The following is a 21,249-nucleotide window of genomic DNA, read 5'->3' on the forward strand; positions in this document are numbered from 1 at the left end:
ACTGAGCGAGGCCAAGAGTCAAGAGGAGAAAAGGAAACAACCGCTGAACAAAGACAAGGACCGAGAGTGTCACATGTACTTAAGAATTTATTATGACCCATTGATTCACCTGGCTGGCTATCATTTGAGTTCCAGCGACTCCGGGAGATGGCACATTGGGTTGATATATATAAAGAAATCGCGGTTCTTCGAGACGAAATAGAGGTCCAAAGGAGACTAGCCGAATACTGGGAAGGGCGATGGAAGCACGAGTATTCAGAAAAGATTGAGCTTTTGCACCAGAACTTAGAGCTAAAAAGGAAATACGAAGGGATTTCTGAGGAGGCCTTAGCAATGGCACAAAGCACTCCTGCTATGGGGGTTTCAGAGGAAGCTCAAAGGACAGGAATTGTAAGACCACAAATGAAGATCTTCTATGCACAGAAAAAGGGTAAAGCTCTTGAAAATCAAAGGCCAGAACAGGGTGAGCGAGATAGGCCATTTGCTAAGAGGGGTCGTGGAGTGGGTGGTGTGAAAATTTTGGAGGCACTTAGGGAAGATACTCTGGAAGGACCATTGAGAGGTACCTCACAAGGAGATCAAACCTCTACCCCTCTCCCATTTTGTGACTATTGTAGAAAATCCAATCATTTTGAAGTGAATTGTTGGAAAAGGTGGGGGAGATGTCTGTGCTGTGGGAGCGCCGAGCATCGAATTGCTCATTGCCCGATTAAAGCGCGTGAAAAGAAAGGAGCCCAGCAACCAACCAAGACCGACCCTGGACCGTCAAGTGGAGAAGGGACTGGCATGAAGAACCTCGTTTCTTCTGACTCTGAAGACGGAGAAGGTAGGCCATTGGTTACTTTAAATTTTGAAGGTAAAATTTCGAGGACGAAATTTCTTAAGGGGGAGAGAGTGTGAGGAGCCGAAAAATTTCTAGGCTTTATTTTATTTAATTGCACACTTTTATACCTTTTCTTGATTAGAAATTCCCCAGATAATTCTATTGAGTAAATATAGTTTTTAGATGATTTTTCTGGTATTGAATAGGTTTTGAGAAATTAAGAACATATATCGGACGTGGGACCCACTAGTGCGGAAAGTTCGGAAAAATTCGGCCAATTAGGTTAAGTTTGGGATACTAGGATTTAATTACTAGGTGTTAGGAGATAATTAGGGGTTACCTAAATGGATTAATATTGGCGAAATAAAAGGATATAGATAAACCTAAAAGGTGCTAGGTGGCGCGATTTGATTGGAGGGTGGACTTGGACGAATTTCTTTTACCTTTACTAAACTTGAATTTTAACCAATTTGAGCTTCATTTGTCATCCTCTTGGCCGAGCTCTTCAAGGGAAAAAAGAAGGAAAAGCTTCAACCTTCAACTTCCATTTCTTGCACAAATCTTGCAATCCAACCGATTAATCTTGAGATTACTCCATAAAAACCCTTAAGTGAGTGGTTGTGAGGTGATTAGTGGAGTTACTTGGAAAGCTAAGAGGACTAGTTGCTCTCTTTCTTGTCTTCCTAAGGTGAGTGGTGAAGGATCCCTTTCCTCCCTCTAAGGATGCTTAAATCATGATTGGTAGTAGTAGAAGATGCACTTTTATGATTTATATCTTGAGTTTTGGTTGAATTGATGAAGTTTTATAATTTTTGGGGATTTTTTCTGTTTTCATATGAATATGATTATGTGGTCATGTATGATGATTGGAAATGGTATTTAAAGTAGCTAGAAGGTGGAAAAGGTGGTAAATTGCAAGCAATTTCTGTTTTGGAAGAAAAATTGAAAATTTAGGGTTCTTGGAATTACATTCTGCCCGGTTTTATAGCTCATAGTTCGAGGCCGAATTGGCCTTGGGTTAAAACATGAAATTTGTAGGGAATGATATTTTAGAGGTGCCTGCAAAATTTCAGATCAATCGGAGTAGCGTAGCTTGAGAAAATATGGAATTACCCTTGCTGCCCTGGTTTTACCCGGATTTCGGAATTGCTTCTGTAATTGGTTATTTTGGCTAGGAATGCTTCCGAATTGGTTGTTGAGGTCTTCTGATGAAATGTATCCCTATTTCTTAGCTTTCAGATGGTTTTAGAATTTCTGAATTTGGACTTAGGTAGGCTGATTTATGATGTTTGCACTAGAATGCGTTCTGTGAATCTATTTTTGCGGTTCTGGTGTGGTAGATTGCATTTTTGACCTAGTTACACTCGAAACTGGGTTGAGTGACCTTCTGTAATATTGTATTCCTATTTCTTACTTTTGAAACGGTGGGTCTTGGACCTTCATCCGATAATCGTAGTGCCATTGGTACCAAAACCGCATAATGACGTCAAAAAACTGTTTTTTTCCGGGTTAACACTTACTCCATTTCCGGATTTTTTCTGGTTTCCTCTAATGCTTGTGTATGCTTATGGAACCCTATTTTGGTAATCTTTGGCATTGGTTTATGACTCGTTATCGAGTCTCATTGCACTTGTTTGCATATTTTAGGGCGTGACGGTGGTTCACGACGCTCCTTTGACGGAGGTGCATGAAATATCATTTTCAAGCTTGGTGAGTGTACTACTCACTTTTGTGTTACTATATGGCATTGATACTTGAACTTGATGAGTTAAATGTTATTGCACCATCGATATTGATTGAAGTGAGGGTGTACTTTATCACTCTCACTTATTTCTCATGTTATTGGAATGTTACATGAAATGAAAAGTACTTGACTTGGTGTCGTTTGGACGAGTATGCAACGACCGTGATTGTTACCATTGAGCTCAACTCCATTGGTAGTTGATTGAATCGAGCTGGCGAGGGATTGGGTTTTGACATGTCGGTTACTATTCATGGCCGACTCCGGTTTTGTTTTTTTTATTTTGACATTTTGACTCGTTTACGCGCGTTTGTAAGTCCCGGAACGCTTTAAATCGCTCTAAACTGAACCGTTAGTCCTGGCGAGAGTTGGGCAGGCTGTCCGCCGAACCCTTTGGCTCGTCTTAGGGTGAGGTAGGGCTGTCACAGGTGGTTTCAGAGCCTGCTTCGCGCGGTCTCTGCGCGGAGTGAGCCTGGACTGAGTGGTGAATAGGTATGAAGGATTAAGTGCTCGTTCGAGCATAAGCTATGAATTGTGAACGTTATAGGCCTTAAATGTTTCGTGTGATATTTGAGGAACATAGATAGGTACGTCAGGGAGGAATTTCGATTGCAGATAGTTTTCTCTTGGGACTGGCCAACTCGAGATGTGAATTGTCTTCTTTCGGATTCTTGTGCCCGAGTACGCTAGAGTTGAGGCGTTTTGGGAACCTGAATAGGTATTGTTTGGCCAGAATGATTTCAAGAGGTCAATGGACATCTAGTTGGATAGAAAGTACCTGAGAGACCGGACGGGGTTATTTTAACTGGGTATAGGACGATATATCTCTTGTCTTTTGCTTCGCCCGTATATTGTTACTGCATGCCGTCGGTTCGTGTATTGGTGTATATGAATCATTGCCTGCTTTGATACGTATTTGTGTCGTTGATCATTTGTTTCCCTGATATGTATGTGGTGTATTATGTGTGTATATGCTTATTTGGGTATTTGGTGCCTTAAATTTTGTTATTTTAGTCACCTTATTGTGTTCATTCATGAAATTACTTTTTGGGGGGGAAAAGAAAAGAAAAGAGAGAAAAAATATATATATATATATATATATCATATGAAAAGAAGATGTAGTCGTGGTCATGGTCGTGGCCGTGGAACTGAGCGAGGCCAAGAGTCAAGAGGAGAAAAGGAAACAACCGCTGAACAAAGACAAGGACCGAGAGTGTCACATGTACTTAAGAATTTATTATGACCCATTGATTCACCTGGCTGGCTATCATTTGAGTTCCAGCGACTCCGGGAGATGGCACATTGGGTTGATATATATAAAGAAATCGCGGTTCTTCGAGACGAAATAGAGGTCCAAAGGAGACTAGCCGAATACTGGGAAGGGCGATGGAAGCACGAGTATTCAGAAAAGATTGAGCTTTTGCACCAGAACTTAGAGCTAAAAAGGAAATACGAAGGGATTTCTGAGGAGGCCTTAGCAATGGCACAAAGCACTCCTGCTATGGGGGTTTCAGAGGAAGCTCAAAGGACAGGAATTGTAAGACCACAAATGAAGATCTTCTATGCACAGAAAAAGGGTAAAGCTCTTGAAAATCAAAGGCCAGAACAGGGTGAGCGAGATAGGCCATTTGCTAAGAGGGGTCGTGGAGTGGGTGGTGTGAAAATTTTGGAGGCACTTAGGGAAGATACTCTGGAAGGACCATTGAGAGGTACCTCACAAGGAGATCAAACCTCTACCCCTCTCCCATTTTGTGACTATTGTAGAAAATCCAATCATTTTGAAGTGAATTGTTGGAAAAGGTGGGGAGATGTCTGTGCTGTGGGAGCGCCGAGCATCGAATTGCTCATTGCCCGATTAAAGCGCGTGAAAAGAAAGGAGCCCAGCAACCAACCAAGACCGACCCTGGACCGTCAAGTGGAGAAGGGACTGGCATGAAGAACCTCGTTTCTTCTGACTCTGAAGACGGAGAAGGTACAGGCCATTGGTTACTTTAAATTTTGAAGGTAAAATTTCGAGGACGAAATTTCTTAAGGGGGAGAGAGTGTGAGGAGCCGAAAAATTTCTAGGCTTTATTTTATTTAATTGCACACTTTTATACCTTTTCTTGATTAGAAATTCCCCAGATAATTCTATTGAGTAAATATAGTTTTTAGATGATTTTTCTGGTATTGAATAGGTTTTGAGAAATTAAGAACATATATCGGACGTGGGACCCACTAGTGCGGAAAGTTCGGAAAAATTCGGCCAATTAGGTTAAGTTTGGGATACTAGGATTTAATTACTAGGTGTTAGGAGATAATTAGGGGTTACCTAAATGGATTAATATTGGCGAAATAAAAGGATATAGATAAACCTAAAAGGTGCTAGGTGGCGCGATTTGATTGGAGGGTGGACTTGGACGAATTTCTTTTACCTTTACTAAACTTGAATTTTAACCAATTTGAGCTTCATTTGTCATCCTCTTGGCCGAGCTCTTCAAGGGAAAAAAGAAGGAAAAGCTTCAACCTTCAACTTCCATTTCTTGCACAAATCTTGCAATCCAACCGATTAATCTTGAGATTACTCCATAAAAACCCTTAAGTGAGTGGTTGTGAGGTGATTAGTGGAGTTACTTGGAAAGCTAAGAGGACTAGTTGCTCTCTTTCTTGTCTTCCTAAGGTGAGTGGTGAAGGATCCCTTTCCTCCCTCTAAGGATGCTTAAATCATGATTGGTAGTAGTAGAAGATGCACTTTTATGATTTATATCTTGAGTTTTGGTTGAATTGATGAAGTTTTATAATTTTTGGGGATTTTTCTGTTTTCATATGAATATGATTATGTGGTCATGTATGATGATTGGAAATGGTATTTAAAGAAGCTAGAAGGTGGAAAAGGTGGTAAATTGCAAGCAATTTCTGTTTTGGAAGAAAAATTGAAAATTTAGGGTTCTTGGAATTACATTCTGCCCGGTTTTGTAGCTCATAGTTAGAGGCCGAATTGGCCTTGGGTTAAAACATGAAAGTTGTAGGGAATGATATTTTAGAGGTGCCTGCAAAATTTCAGATCAATCGGAGTAGCGTAGCTTGAGAAAAGATGGAATTACCCTTGCTGCCCTGGTTTTACCCGGATTTGGGAATTGCTTCTATAATTGGTTATTTTGGCTAGGAATGCTTCCGAATTGGTTGTTGAGGTCTTCTGATGAAATGTATCCCTATTTCTTAGCTTTCAGATGGTTTTAGAATTTCTGAATTTGGACTTAGGTAGGCTGATTTATGATGTTTGCACTAGAATGCGTTCTGTGAATCTATTTTTGCGGTTCTGGTGTGGTAGATTGCATTTTTGACCTAGTTACACTCGAAACTGGGTTGAGTGACCTTCTGTAATATTGTATTCCTATTTCTTAGCTTTGAAACGGTGGGGGTCTTGGACCTTCATCCGATAATCGTAGTGCCATTGGTACCAAAACCGCATAATGACGTCAAAAAACTGTTTTTTTCCGGGTTAACACTTACTCCATTTCCGGATTTTTTCTGGTTTCCTCTAATGCTTGTGTATGCTTATGGAACCCTATTTTGGTAATCTTTGGCATTGGTTTATGACTCGTTATCGAGTCTCATTGTACTTGTTTGCATATTTTAGGGCGTGACGGTGGTTCACGACGCTCCTTTGACGGAGGTGCATGAAATATCATTTTCAAGCTTGGTGAGTGTACTACTCACTTTTGTGTTACTATATGGCATTGATACTTGAACTTGATGAGTTAAATGTTATTGCACCATCGATATTGATTGAAGTGAGGGTGTACTTTATCACTCTCACTTATTTCTCATGTTATTGGAATGTTACATGAAATGAAAAGTACTTGACTTGGTGTCGTTTGGACGAGTATGCAACGACCGTGATTGTTACCATTGAGCTCAACTCCATTGGTAGTTGATTGAATCGAGCTGGCGAGGGATTGGGTTTTGACATGTCGGTTACTATTCATGGCCGACTCCGGTTTTGTTTTTTTTATTTTGACATTTTGACTCGTTTACGCGCGTTTGTAAGTCCCGGAACGCTTTAAATCGCTCTAAACTGAACCGTTAGTCCTGGCGAGAGTTGGGCAGGCTGTCCGCCGAACCCTTTGGCTCGTCTTAGGGTGAGGTAGGGCTGTCACAGGTGGTTTCAGAGCCTGCTTCGCGCGGTCTCTGCGCGGAGTGAGCCTGGACTGAGTGGTGAATAGGTATGAAGGATTAAGTGCTCGTTCGAGCATAAGCTATGAATTGTGAACGTTATAGGCCTTAAATGTTTCGTGTGATATTTGAGGAACATAGATAGGTACGTCAGGGAGGAATTTCGATTGCAGATAGTTTTCTCTTGGGACTGGCCAACTCGAGATGTGAATTGTCTTCTTTCGGATTCTTGTGCCCGAGTACGCTAGAGTTGAGGCGTTTTGGGAACCTGAATAGGTATTGTTTGGCCAGAATGATTTCAAGAGGTCAATGGACATCTAGTTGGATAGAAAGTACCTGAGAGACCGGACGGGGTTATTTTAACTGGGTATAGGACGATATATCTCTTGTCTTTTGCTTCGCCCGTATATTGTTACTGCATGCCGTCGGTTCGTGTATTGGTGTATATGAATCATTGCCTGCTTTGATACGTATTTGTGTCGTTGATCATTTGTTTCCCTGATATGTATGTGGTGTATTATGTGTGTATATGCTTATTTGGGTATTTGGTGCCTTAAATTTTGTTATTTTAGTCACCTTATTGTGTTCATTCATGAAATTACTTTTTGGGGGGGAAAAGAAAAGAAAAGAGAGAAAAAATATATATATATATATAGATATATCATATGAAAAGAAGATGTAGTCGTGGTCATGGTCGTGGCCGTGGAACTGAGCGAGGCCAAGAGTCAAGAGGAGAAAAGGAAACAACCGCTGAACAAAGACAAGGACCGAGAGTGTCACATGTACTTAAGAATTTATTATGACCCATTGATTCACCTGGCTGGCTATCATTTGAGTTCCAGCGACTCCGGGAGATGGCACATTGGGTTGATATATATAAAGAAATCGCGGTTCTTCGAGACGAAATAGAGGTCCAAAGGAGACTAGCCGAATACTGGGAAGGGCGATGGAAGCACGAGTATTCAGAAAAGATTGAGCTTTTGCACCAGAACTTAGAGCTAAAAAGGAAATACGAAGGGATTTCTGAGGAGGCCTTAGCAATGGCACAAAGCACTCCTGCTATGGGGGTTTCAGAGGAAGCTCAAAGGACAGGAATTGTAAGACCACAAATGAAGATCTTCTATGCACAGAAAAAGGGTAAAGCTCTTGAAAATCAAAGGCCAGAACAGGGTGAGCGAGATAGGCCATTTGCTAAGAGGGGTCGTGGAGTGGGTGGTGTGAAAATTTTGGAGGCACTTAGGGAAGATACTCTGGAAGGACCATTGAGAGGTACCTCACAAGGAGATCAAACCTCTACCCCTCTCCCATTTTGTGACTATTGTAGAAAATCCAATCATTTTGAAGTGAATTGTTGGAAAAGGTGGGGGAGATGTCTGTGCTGTGGGAGCGCCGAGCATCGAATTGCTCATTGCCCGATTAAAGCGCGTGAAAAGAAAGGAGCCCAGCAACCAACCAAGACCGACCCTGGACCGTCAAGTGGAGAAGGGACTGGCATGAAGAACCTCGTTTCTTCTGACTCTGAAGACGGAGAAGGTACAGGCCATTGGTTACTTTAAATTTTGAAGGTAAAATTTCGAGGACGAAATTTCTTAAGGGGGAGAGAGTGTGAGGAGCCGAAAAATTTCTAGGCTTTATTTTATTTAATTGCACACTTTTATACCTTTTCTTGATTAGAAATTCCCCAGATAATTCTATTGAGTAAATATAGTTTTTAGATGATTTTTCTGGTATTGAATAGGTTTTGAGAAATTAAGAACATATATCGGACGTGGGACCCACTAGTGCGGAAAGTTCGGAAAAATTCGGCCAATTAGGTTAAGTTTGGGATACTAGGATTTAATTACTAGGTGTTAGGAGATAATTAGGGGTTACCTAAATGGATTAATATTGGCGAAATAAAAGGATATAGATAAACCTAAAAGGTGCTAGGTGGCGCGATTTGATTGGAGGGTGGACTTGGACGAATTTCTTTTACCTTTACTAAACTTGAATTTTAACCAATTTGAGCTTCATTTGTCATCCTCTTGGCCGAGCTCTTCAAGGGAAAAAAGAAGGAAAAGCTTCAACCTTCAACTTCCATTTCTTGCACAAATCTTGCAATCCAACCGATTAATCTTGAGATTACTCCATAAAAACCCTTAAGTGAGTGGTTGTGAGGTGATTAGTGGAGTTACTTGGAAAGCTAAGAGGACTAGTTGCTCTCTTTCTTGTCTTCCTAAGGTGAGTGGTGAAGGATCCCTTTCCTCCCTCTAAGGATGCTTAAATCATGATTGGTAGTAGTAGAAGATGCACTTTTATGATTTATATCTTGAGTTTTGGTTGAATTGATGAAGTTTTATAATTTTTGGGGATTTTTCTGTTTTCATATGAATATGATTATGTGGTCATGTATGATGATTGGAAATGGTATTTAAAGAAGCTAGAAGGTGGAAAAGGTGGTAAATTGCAAGCAATTTCTGTTTTGGAAGAAAAATTGAAAATTTAGGGTTCTTGGAATTACATTCTGCCCGGTTTTGTAGCTCATAGTTAGAGGCCGAATTGGCCTTGGGTTAAAACATGAAAGTTGTAGGGAATGATATTTTAGAGGTGCCTGCAAAATTTCAGATCAATCGGAGTAGCGTAGCTTGAGAAAAGATGGAATTACCCTTGCTGCCCTGGTTTTACCCGGATTTGGGAATTGCTTCTATAATTGGTTATTTTGGCTAGGAATGCTTCCGAATTGGTTGTTGAGGTCTTCTGATGAAATGTATCCCTATTTCTTAGCTTTCAGATGGTTTTAGAATTTCTGAATTTGGACTTAGGTAGGCTGATTTATGATGTTTGCACTAGAATGCGTTCTGTGAATCTATTTTTGCGGTTCTGGTGTGGTAGATTGCATTTTTGACCTAGTTACACTCGAAACTGGGTTGAGTGACCTTCTGTAATATTGTATTCCTATTTCTTAGCTTTGAAACGGTGGGTCTTGGACCTTCATCCGATAATCGTAGTGCCATTGGTACCAAAACCGCATAATGACGTCAAAAAACTGTTTTTTTCCGGGTTAACACTTACTCCATTTCCGGATTTTTTCTGGTTTCCTCTAATGCTTGTGTATGCTTATGGAACCCTATTTTGGTAATCTTTGGCATTGGTTTATGACTCGTTATCGAGTCTCATTGTACTTGTTTGCATATTTTAGGGCGTGACGGTGGTTCACGACGCTCCTTTGACGGAGGTGCATGAAATATCATTTTCAAGCTTGGTGAGTGTACTACTCACTTTTGTGTTACTATATGGCATTGATACTTGAACTTGATGAGTTAAATGTTATTGCACCATCGATATTGATTGAAGTGAGGGTGTACTTTATCACTCTCACTTATTTCTCATGTTATTGGAATGTTACATGAAATGAAAAGTACTTGACTTGGTGTCGTTTGGACGAGTATGCAACGACCGTGATTGTTACCATTGAGCTCAACTCCATTGGTAGTTGATTGAATCGAGCTGGCGAGGGATTGGGTTTTGACATGTCGGTTACTATTCATGGCCGACTCCGGTTTTGTTTTTTTTATTTTGACATTTTGACTCGTTTACGCGCGTTTGTAAGTCCCGGAACGCTTTAAATCGCTCTAAACTGAACCGTTAGTCCTGGCGAGAGTTGGGCAGGCTGTCCGCCGAACCCTTTGGCTCGTCTTAGGGTGAGGTAGGGCTGTCACAGGTGGTTTCAGAGCCTGCTTCGCGCGGTCTCTGCGCGGAGTGAGCCTGGACTGAGTGGTGAATAGGTATGAAGGATTAAGTGCTCGTTCGAGCATAAGCTATGAATTGTGAACGTTATAGGCCTTAAATGTTTCGTGTGATATTTGAGGAACATAGATAGGTACGTCAGGGAGGAATTTCGATTGCAGATAGTTTTCTCTTGGGACTGGCCAACTCGAGATGTGAATTGTCTTCTTTCGGATTCTTGTGCCCGAGTACGCTAGAGTTGAGGCGTTTTGGGAACCTGAATAGGTATTGTTTGGCCAGAATGATTTCAAGAGGTCAATGGACATCTAGTTGGATAGAAAGTACCTGAGAGACCGGACGGGGTTATTTTAACTGGGTATAGGACGATATATCTCTTGTCTTTTGCTTCGCCCGTATATTGTTATTGCATGCCGTCGGTTCGTGTATTGGTGTATATGAATCATTGCCTGCTTTGATACGTATTTGTGTCGTTGATCATTTGTTTCCCTGATATGTATGTGGTGTATTATGTGTGTATATGCTTATTTGGGTATTTGGTGCCTTAAATTTTGTTATTTTAGTCACCTTATTGTGTTCATTCATGAAATTACTTTTTGGGGGGGAAAAGAAAAGAAAAGAGAGAAAAAATATATATATATATATAGATATATCATATGAAAAGAAGATGTAGTCGTGGTCATGGTCGTGGCCGTGGAACTGAGCGAGGCCAAGAGTCAAGAGGAGAAAAGGAAACAACCGCTGAACAAAGACAAGGACCGAGAGTGTCACATGTACTTAAGAATTTATTATGACCCATTGATTCACCTGGCTGGCTATCATTTGAGTTCCAGCGACTCCGGGAGATGGCACATTGGGTTGATATATATAAAGAAATCGCGGTTCTTCGAGACGAAATAGAGGTCCAAAGGAGACTAGCCGAATACTGGGAAGGGCGATGGAAGCACGAGTATTCAGAAAAGATTGAGCTTTTGCACCAGAACTTAGAGCTAAAAAGGAAATACGAAGGGATTTCTGAGGAGGCCTTAGCAATGGCACAAAGCACTCCTGCTATGGGGGTTTCAGAGGAAGCTCAAAGGACAGGAATTGTAAGACCACAAATGAAGATCTTCTATGCACAGAAAAAGGGTAAAGCTCTTGAAAATCAAAGGCCAGAACAGGGTGAGCGAGATAGGCCATTTGCTAAGAGGGGTCGTGGAGTGGGTGGTGTGAAAATTTTGGAGGCACTTAGGGAAGATACTCTGGAAGGACCATTGAGAGGTACCTCACAAGGAGATCAAACCTCTACCCCTCTCCCATTTTGTGACTATTGTAGAAAATCCAATCATTTTGAAGTGAATTGTTGGAAAAGGTGGGGGAGATGTCTGTGCTGTGGGAGCGCCGAGCATCGAATTGCTCATTGCCCGATTAAAGCGCGTGAAAAGAAAGGAGCCCAGCAACCAACCAAGACCGACCCTGGACCGTCAAGTGGAGAAGGGACTGGCATGAAGAACCTCGTTTCTTCTGACTCTGAAGACGGAGAAGGTACAGGCCATTGGTTACTTTAAATTTTGAAGGTAAAATTTCGAGGACGAAATTTCTTAAGGGGGAGAGAGTGTGAGGAGCCGAAAAATTTCTAGGCTTTATTTTATTTAATTGCACACTTTTATACCTTTTCTTGATTAGAAATTCCCCAGATAATTCTATTGAGTAAATATAGTTTTTAGATGATTTTTCTGGTATTGAATAGGTTTTGAGAAATTAAGAACATATATCGGACGTGGGACCCACTAGTGCGGAAAGTTCGGAAAAATTCGGCCAATTAGGTTAAGTTTGGGATACTAGGATTTAATTACTAGGTGTTAGGAGATAATTAGGGGTTACCTAAATGGATTAATATTGGCGAAATAAAAGGATATAGATAAACCTAAAAGGTGCTAGGTGGCGCGATTTGATTGGAGGGTGGACTTGGACGAATTTCTTTTACCTTTACTAAACTTGAATTTTAACCAATTTGAGCTTCATTTGTCATCCTCTTGGCCGAGCTCTTCAAGGGAAAAAAGAAGGAAAAGCTTCAACCTTCAACTTCCATTTCTTGCACAAATCTTGCAATCCAACCGATTAATCTTGAGATTACTCCATAAAAACCCTTAAGTGAGTGGTTGTGAGGTGATTAGTGGAGTTACTTGGAAAGCTAAGAGGACTAGTTGCTCTCTTTCTTGTCTTCCTAAGGTGAGTGGTGAAGGATCCCTTTCCTCCCTCTAAGGATGCTTAAATCATGATTGGTAGTAGTAGAAGATGCACTTTTATGATTTATATCTTGAGTTTTGGTTGAATTGATGAAGTTTTATAATTTTTGGGGATTTTTCTGTTTTCATATGAATATGATTATGTGGTCATGTATGATGATTGGAAATGGTATTTAAAGAAGCTAGAAGGTGGAAAAGGTGGTAAATTGCAAGCAATTTCTGTTTTGGAAGAAAAATTGAAAATTTAGGGTTCTTGGAATTACATTCTGCCCGGTTTTGTAGCTCATAGTTAGAGGCCGAATTGGCCTTGGGTTAAAACATGAAAGTTGTAGGGAATGATATTTTAGAGGTGCCTGCAAAATTTCAGATCAATCGGAGTAGCGTAGCTTGAGAAAAGATGGAATTACCCTTGCTGCCCTGGTTTTACCCGGATTTGGGAATTGCTTCTATAATTGGTTATTTTGGCTAGGAATGCTTCCGAATTGGTTGTTGAGGTCTTCTGATGAAATGTATCCCTATTTCTTAGCTTTCAGATGGTTTTAGAATTTCTGAATTTGGACTTAGGTAGGCTGATTTATGATGTTTGCACTAGAATGCGTTCTGTGAATCTATTTTTGCGGTTCTGGTGTGGTAGATTGCATTTTTGACCTAGTTACACTCGAAACTGGGTTGAGTGACCTTCTGTAATATTGTATTCCTATTTCTTAGCTTTGAAACGGTGGGTCTTGGACCTTCATCCGATAATCGTAGTGCCATTGGTACCAAAACCGCATAATGACGTCAAAAAACTGTTTTTTTCCGGGTTAACACTTACTCCATTTCCGGATTTTTTCTGGTTTCCTCTAATGCTTGTGTATGCTTATGGAACCCTATTTTGGTAATCTTTGGCATTGGTTTATGACTCGTTATCGAGTCTCATTGTACTTGTTTGCATATTTTAGGGCGTGACGGTGGTTCACGACGCTCCTTTGACGGAGGTGCATGAAATATCATTTTCAAGCTTGGTGAGTGTACTACTCACTTTTGTGTTACTATATGGCATTGATACTTGAACTTGATGAGTTAAATGTTATTGCACCATCGATATTGATTGAAGTGAGGGTGTACTTTATCACTCTCACTTATTTCTCATGTTATTGGAATGTTACATGAAATGAAAAGTACTTGACTTGGTGTCGTTTGGACGAGTATGCAACGACCGTGATTGTTACCATTGAGCTCAACTCCATTGGTAGTTGATTGAATCGAGCTGGCGAGGGATTGGGTTTTGACATGTCGGTTACTATTCATGGCCGACTCCGGTTTTGTTTTTTTTATTTTGACATTTTGACTCGTTTACGCGCGTTTGTAAGTCCCGGAACGCTTTAAATCGCTCTAAACTGAACCGTTAGTCCTGGCGAGAGTTGGGCAGGCTGTCCGCCGAACCCTTTGGCTCGTCTTAGGGTGAGGTAGGGCTGTCACAGGTGGTTTCAGAGCCTGCTTCGCGCGGTCTCTGCGCGGAGTGAGCCTGGACTGAGTGGTGAATAGGTATGAAGGATTAAGTGCTCGTTCGAGCATAAGCTATGAATTGTGAACGTTATAGGCCTTAAATGTTTCGTGTGATATTTGAGGAACATAGATAGGTACGTCAGGGAGGAATTTCGATTGCAGATAGTTTTCTCTTGGGACTGGCCAACTCGAGATGTGAATTGTCTTCTTTCGGATTCTTGTGCCCGAGTACGCTAGAGTTGAGGCGTTTTGGGAACCTGAATAGGTATTGTTTGGCCAGAATGATTTCAAGAGGTCAATGGACATCTAGTTGGATAGAAAGTACCTGAGAGACCGGACGGGGTTATTTTAACTGGGTATAGGACGATATATCTCTTGTCTTTTGCTTCGCCCGTATATTGTTACTGCATGCCGTCGGTTCGTGTATTGGTGTATATGAATCATTGCCTGCTTTGATACGTATTTGTGTCGTTGATCATTTGTTTCCCTGATATGTATGTGGTGTATTATGTGTGTATATGCTTATTTGGGTATTTGGTGCCTTAAATTTTGTTATTTTAGTCACCTTATTGTGTTCATTCATGAAATTACTTTTTGGGGGGGAAAAGAAAAGAAAAGAGAGAAAAAATATATATATATATATAGATATATCATATGAAAAGAAGATGTAGTCGTGGTCATGGTCGTGGCCGTGGAACTGAGCGAGGCCAAGAGTCAAGAGGAGAAAAGGAAACAACCGCTGAACAAAGACAAGGACCGAGAGTGTCACATGTACTTAAGAATTTATTATGACCCATTGATTCACCTGGCTGGCTATCATTTGAGTTCCAGCGACTCCGGGAGATGGCACATTGGGTTGATATATATAAAGAAATCGCGGTTCTTCGAGACGAAATAGAGGTCCAAAGGAGACTAGCCGAATACTGGGAAGGGCGATGGAAGCACGAGTATTCAGAAAAGATTGAGCTTTTGCACCAGAACTTAGAGCTAAAAAGGAAATACGAAGGGATTTCTGAGGAGGCCTTAGCAATGGCACAAAGCACTCCTGCTATGGGGGTTTCAGAGGAAGCTCAAAGGACAGGAATTGTAAGACCACAAATGAAGATCTTCTATGCACAGAAAAAGGGTAAAGCTCTTGAAAATCAAAGGCCAGAACAGGGTGAGCGAGATAGGCCATTTGCTAAGAGGGGTCGTGGAGTGGGTGGTGTGAAAATTTTGGAGGCACTTAGGGAAGATACTCTGGAAGGACCATTGAGAGGTACCTCACAAGGAGATCAAACCTCTACCCCTCTCCCATTTTGTGACTATTGTAGAAAATCCAATCATTTTGAAGTGAATTGTTGGAAAAGGTGGGGGAGATGTCTGTGCTGTGGGAGCGCCGAGCATCGAATTGCTCATTGCCCGATTAAAGCGCGTGAAAAGAAAGGAGCCCAGCAACCAACCAAGACCGACCCTGGACCGTCAAGTGGAGAAGGGACTGGCATGAAGAACCTCGTTTCTTCTGACTCTGAAGACGGAGAAGGTACAGGCCATTGGTTACTTTAAATTTTGAAGGTAAAATTTCGAGGACGAAATTTCTTAAGGGGGAGAGAGTGTGAGGAGCCGAAAAATTTCTAGGCTTTATTTTATTTAATTGCACACTTTTATACCTTTTCTTGATTAGAAATTCCCCAGATAATTCTATTGAGTAAATATAGTTTTTAGATGATTTTTCTGGTATTGAATAGGTTTTGAGAAATTAAGAACATATATCGGACGTGGGACCCACTAGTGCGGAAAGTTCGGAAAAATTCGGCCAATTAGGTTAAGTTTGGGATACTAGGATTTAATTACTAGGTGTTAGGAGATAATTAGGGGTTACCTAAATGGATTAATATTGGCGAAATAAAAGGATATAGATAAACCTAAAAGGTGCTAGGTGGCGCGATTTGATTGGAGGGTGGACTTGGACGAATTTCTTTTACCTTTACTAAACTTGAATTTTAACCAATTTGAGCTTCATTTGTCATCCTCTTGGCCGAGCTCTTCAAGGGAAAAAAGAAGGAAAAGCTTCAACCTTCAACTTCCATTTCTTGCACAAATCTTGCAATCCAACCGATTAATCTTGAGATTACTCCATAAAAACCCTTAAGTGAGTGGTTGTGAGGTGATTAGTGGAGTTACTTGGAAAGCTAAGAGGACTAGTTGCTCTCTTTCTTGTCTTCCTAAGGTGAGTGGTGAAGGATCCCTTTCCTCCCTCTAAGGATGCTTAAATCATGATTGGTAGTAGTAGAAGATGCACTTTTATGATTTATATCTTGAGTTTTGGTTGAATTGATGAAGTTTTATAATTTTTGGGGATTTTTCTGTTTTCATATGAATATGATTATGTGGTCATGTATGATGATTGGAAATGGTATTTAAAGAAGCTAGAAGGTGGAAAAGGTGGTAAATTGCAAGCAATTTCTGTTTTGGAAGAAAAATTGAAAATTTAGGGTTCTTGGAATTACATTCTGCCCGGTTTTGTAGCTCATAGTTAGAGGCCGAATTGGCCTTGGGTTAAAACATGAAAGTTGTAGGGAATGATATTTTAGAGGTGCCTGCAAAATTTCAGATCAATCGGAGTAGCGTAGCTTGAGAAAAGATGGAATTACCCTTGCTGCCCTGGTTTTACCCGGATTTGGGAATTGCTTCTATAATTGGTTATTTTGGCTAGGAATGCTTCCGAATTGGTTGTTGAGGTCTTCTGATGAAATGTATCCCTGTTTCTTAGCTTTCAGATGGTTTTAGAAATTCTGAATTTGGACTTAGGTAGGCTGATTTATGATGTTTGCACTAGAATGCGTTCTGTGAATCTATTTTTGCGGTTCTGGTGTGGTAGATTGCATTTTTGACCTAGTTACACTCGAAACTGGGTTGAGTGACCTTCTGTAATATTGTATTCCTATTTCTTAGCTTTGAAACGGTGGGTCTTGGACCTTCATCCGATAATCGTAGTGCCATTGGTACCAAAACCGCATAATGACGTCAAAAAACTGTTTTTTTCCGGGTTAACACTTACTCCATTTCCGGATTTTTTCTGGTTTCCTCTAATGCTTGTGTATGCTTATGGAACCCTATTTTGGTAATCTTTGGCATTGGTTTATGACTCGTTATCGAGTCTCATTGTACTTGTTTGCATATTTTAGGGCGTGACGGTGGTTCACGACGCTCCTTTGACGGAGGTGCATGAAATATCATTTTCAAGCTTGGTGAGTGTACTACTCACTTTTGTGTTACTATATGGCATTGATACTTGAACTTGATGAGTTAAATGTTATTGCACCATCGATATTGATTGAAGTGAGGGTGTACTTTATCACTCTCACTTATTTCTCATGTTATTGGAATGTTACATGAAATGAAAAGTACTTGACTTGGTGTCGTTTGGACGAGTATGCAACGACCGTGATTGTTACCATTGAGCTCAACTCCATTGGTAGTTGATTGAATCGAGCTGGCGAGGGATTGGGTTTTGACATGTCGGTTACTATTCATGGCCGACTCCGGTTTTGTTTTTTTTATTTTGACATTTTGACTCGTTTACGCGCGTTTGTAAGTCCCGGAACGCTTTAAATCGCTCTAAACTGAACCGTTAGTCCTGGCGAGAGTTGGGCAGGCTGTCCGCCGAACCCTTTGGCTCGTCTTAGGGTGAGGTAGGGCTGTCACAGGTGGTTTCAGAGCCTGCTTCGCGCGGTCTCTGCGCGGAGTGAGCCTGGACTGAGTGGTGAATAGGTATGAAGGATTAAGTGCTCGTTCGAGCATAAGCTATGAATTGTGAACGTTATAGGCCTTAAATGTTTCGTGTGATATTTGAGGAACATAGATAGGTACGTCAGGGAGGAATTTCGATTGCAGATAGTTTTCTCTTGGGACTGGCCAACTCGAGATGTGAATTGTCTTCTTTCGGATTCTTGTGCCCGAGTACGCTAGAGTTGAGGCGTTTTGGGAACCTGAATAGGTATTGTTTGGCCAGAATGATTTCAAGAGGTCAATGGACATCTAGTTGGATAGAAAGTACCTGAGAGACCGGACGGGGTTATTTTAACTGGGTATAGGACGATATATCTCTTGTCTTTTGCTTCGCCCGTATATTGTTATTGCATGCCGTCGGTTCGTGTATTGGTGTATATGAATCATTGCCTGCTTTGATACGTATTTGTGTCGTTGATCATTTGTTTCCCTGATATGTATGTGGTGTATTATGTGTGTATATGCTTATTTGGGTATTTGGTGCCTTAAATTTTGTTATTTTAGTCACCTTATTGTGTTCATTCATGAAATTACTTTTTGGGGGGGAAAAGAAAAGAAAAGAGAGAAAAAATATATATATATATATAGATATATCATATGAAAAGAAGATGTAGTCGTGGTCATGGTCGTGGCCGTGGAACTGAGCGAGGCCAAGAGTCAAGAGGAGAAAAGGAAACAACCGCTGAACAAAGACAAGGACCGAGAGTGTCACATGTACTTAAGAATTTATTATGACCCATTGATTCACCTGGCTGGCTATCATTTGAGTTCCAGCGACTCCGGGAGATGGCACATTGGGTTGATATATATAAAGAAATCGCGGTTCTTCGAGACGAAATAGAGGTCCAAAGGAGACTAGCCGAATACTGGGAAGGGCGATGGAAGCACGAGTATTCAGAAAAGATTGAGCTTTTGCACCAGAACTTAGAGCTAAAAAGGAAATACGAAGGGATTTCTGAGGAGGCCTTAGCAATGGCACAAAGCACTCCTGCTATGGGGGTTTCAGAGGAAGCTCAAAGGACAGGAATTGTAAGACCACAAATGAAGATCTTCTATGCACAGAAAAAGGGTAAAGCTCTTGAAAATCAAAGGCCAGAACAGGGTGAGCGAGATAGGCCATTTGCTAAGAGGGGTCGTGGAGTGGGTGGTGTGAAAATTTTGGAGGCACTTAGGGAAGATACTCTGGAAGGACCATTGAGAGGTACCTCACAAGGAGATCAAACCTCTACCCCTCTCCCATTTTGTGACTATTGTAGAAAATCCAATCATTTTGAAGTGAATTGTTGGAAAAGGTGGGGGAGATGTCTGTGCTGTGGGAGCGCCGAGCATCGAATTGCTCATTGCCCGATTAAAGCGCGTGAAAAGAAAGGAGCCCAGCAACCAACCAAGACCGACCCTGGACCGTCAAGTGGAGAAGGGACTGGCATGAAGAACCTCGTTTCTTCTGACTCTGAAGACGGAGAAGGTAGGCCATTGGTTACTTTAAATTTTGAAGGTAAAATTTCGAGGACGAAATTTCTTAAGGGGGAGAGAGTGTGAGGAGCCGAAAAATTTCTAGGCTTTATTTTATTTAATTGCACACTTTTATACCTTTTCTTGATTAGAAATTCCCCAGATAATTCTATTGAGTAAATATAGTTTTTAGATGATTTTTCTGGTATTGAATAGGTTTTGAGAAATTAAGAACATATATCGGACGTGGGACCCACTAGTGCGGAAAGTTCGGAAAAATTCGGCCAATTAGGTTAAGTTTGGGATACTAGGATTTAATTACTAGGTGTTAGGAGATAATTAGGGGTTACCTAAATGGATTAATATTGGCGAAATAAAAGGATATAGATAAACCTAAAAGGTGCTAGGTGGCGCGATTTGATTGGAGGGTGGACTTGGACGAATTTCTTTTACCTTTACTAAACTTGAATTTTAACCAATTTGAGCTTCATTTGTCATCCTCTTGGCCGAGCTCTTCAAGGGAAAAAAGAAGGAAAAGCTTCAACCTTCAACTTCCATTTCTTGCACAAATCTTGCAATCCAACCGATTAATCTTGAGATTACTCCATAAAAACCCTTAAGTGAGTGGTTGCGAGGTGATTAGTGGAGTTACTTGGAAAGCTAAGAGGACTAGTTGCTCTCTTTCTTGTCTTCCTAAGGTGAGTGGTGAAGGATCCCTTTCCTCCCTCTAAGGATGCTTAAATCATGATTGGTAGTAGCAGAAGATGCACTTTTATGATTTATATCTTGAGTTTTGGTTGAATTGATGAAGTTTTATAATTTTTGGGGATTTTTCTGTTTTCATATGAATATGATTATGTGGTCATGTATGATGATTGGAAATGGTATTTAAAGAAGCTAGAAGGTGGAAAAGGTGGTAAATTGCAAGCAATTTCTGTTTTGGAAGAAAAATTGAAAATTTAGGGTTCTTGGAATTACATTCTGCCCGGTTTTGTAGCTCATAGTTAGAGGCCGAATTGGCCTTGGGTTAAAACATGAAAGTTGTAGGGAATGATATTTTAGAGGTGCCTGCAAAATTTCAGATCAATCGGAGTAGCGTAGCTTGAGAAAAGATGGAATTACCCTTGCTGCCCTGGTTTTACCCGGATTTGGGAATTGCTTCTATAATTGGTTATTTTGGCTAGGAATGCTTCCGAATTGGTTGTTGAGGTCTTCTGATGAAATGTATCCCTGTTTCTTAGCTTTCAGATGGTTTTAGAAATTCTGAATTTGGACTTAGGTAGGCTGATTTATGATGTTTGCACTAGAATGCGTTCTGTGAATCTATTTTTGCGGTTCTGGTGTGGTAGATTGCATTTTTGACCTAGTTACACTCGAAACTGGGTTGAGTGACCTTCTGTAATATTGTATTCCTATTTCTTAGCTTTGAAACGGTGGGTCTTGGACCTTCATCCGATAATCGTAGTGCCATTGGTACCAAAACCGCATAATGACGTCAAAAAACTGTTTTTTTCCGGGTTAACACTTACTCCATTTCCGGATTTTTTCTGGTTTCCTCTAATGCTTGTGTATGCTTATGCAACCCTATTTTGGTAATCTTTGGCATTGGTTTATGACTCGTTATCGAGTCTCATTGTACTTGTTTGCATATTTTAGGGCGTGACGGTGGTTCACGACGCTCCTTTGACGGAGGTGCATGAAATATCATTTTCAAGCTTGGTGAGTGTACTACTCACTTTTGTGTTACTATATGGCATTGATACTTGAACTTGATGAGTTCAATGTTATTGCACCATCGATATTGATTGAAGTGAGGGTGTATTTTATCACTCTCACTTATTTCTCATGTTATTGGAATGTTACATGAA

The 21,249-nt window shown here is 40.8% G+C and overlaps 1 protein-coding gene across 1 annotated transcript in view; it reads left to right on the forward strand.

The window, feature by feature from the left end:
* The first annotated feature begins 333 nt into the window (after positions 1 to 333).
* The window catches only part of LOC113782545, a 42,132-nt gene continuing 21,216 nt past the window's right edge, over positions 334 to 21,249 (forward strand). Inside the window, exons 1-6 of the mRNA XM_027328432.1 lie at positions 334 to 562; positions 4,079 to 4,273; positions 7,794 to 7,988; positions 11,508 to 11,702; positions 15,222 to 15,416; positions 18,936 to 19,130. Coding sequence (XP_027184233.1) covers positions 334 to 562; positions 4,079 to 4,273; positions 7,794 to 7,988; positions 11,508 to 11,702; positions 15,222 to 15,416; positions 18,936 to 19,130 — 1,204 coding nt within the window. The remainder of the gene's footprint in view (positions 563 to 4,078; positions 4,274 to 7,793; positions 7,989 to 11,507; positions 11,703 to 15,221; positions 15,417 to 18,935; positions 19,131 to 21,249) is intronic.

Source organism: Coffea eugenioides, chromosome 9 (genome assembly GCF_003713205.1).
Source record: "Coffea eugenioides isolate CCC68of chromosome 9, Ceug_1.0, whole genome shotgun sequence".
Taxonomy (NCBI): Eukaryota; Viridiplantae; Streptophyta; class Magnoliopsida; order Gentianales; family Rubiaceae; genus Coffea; species Coffea eugenioides.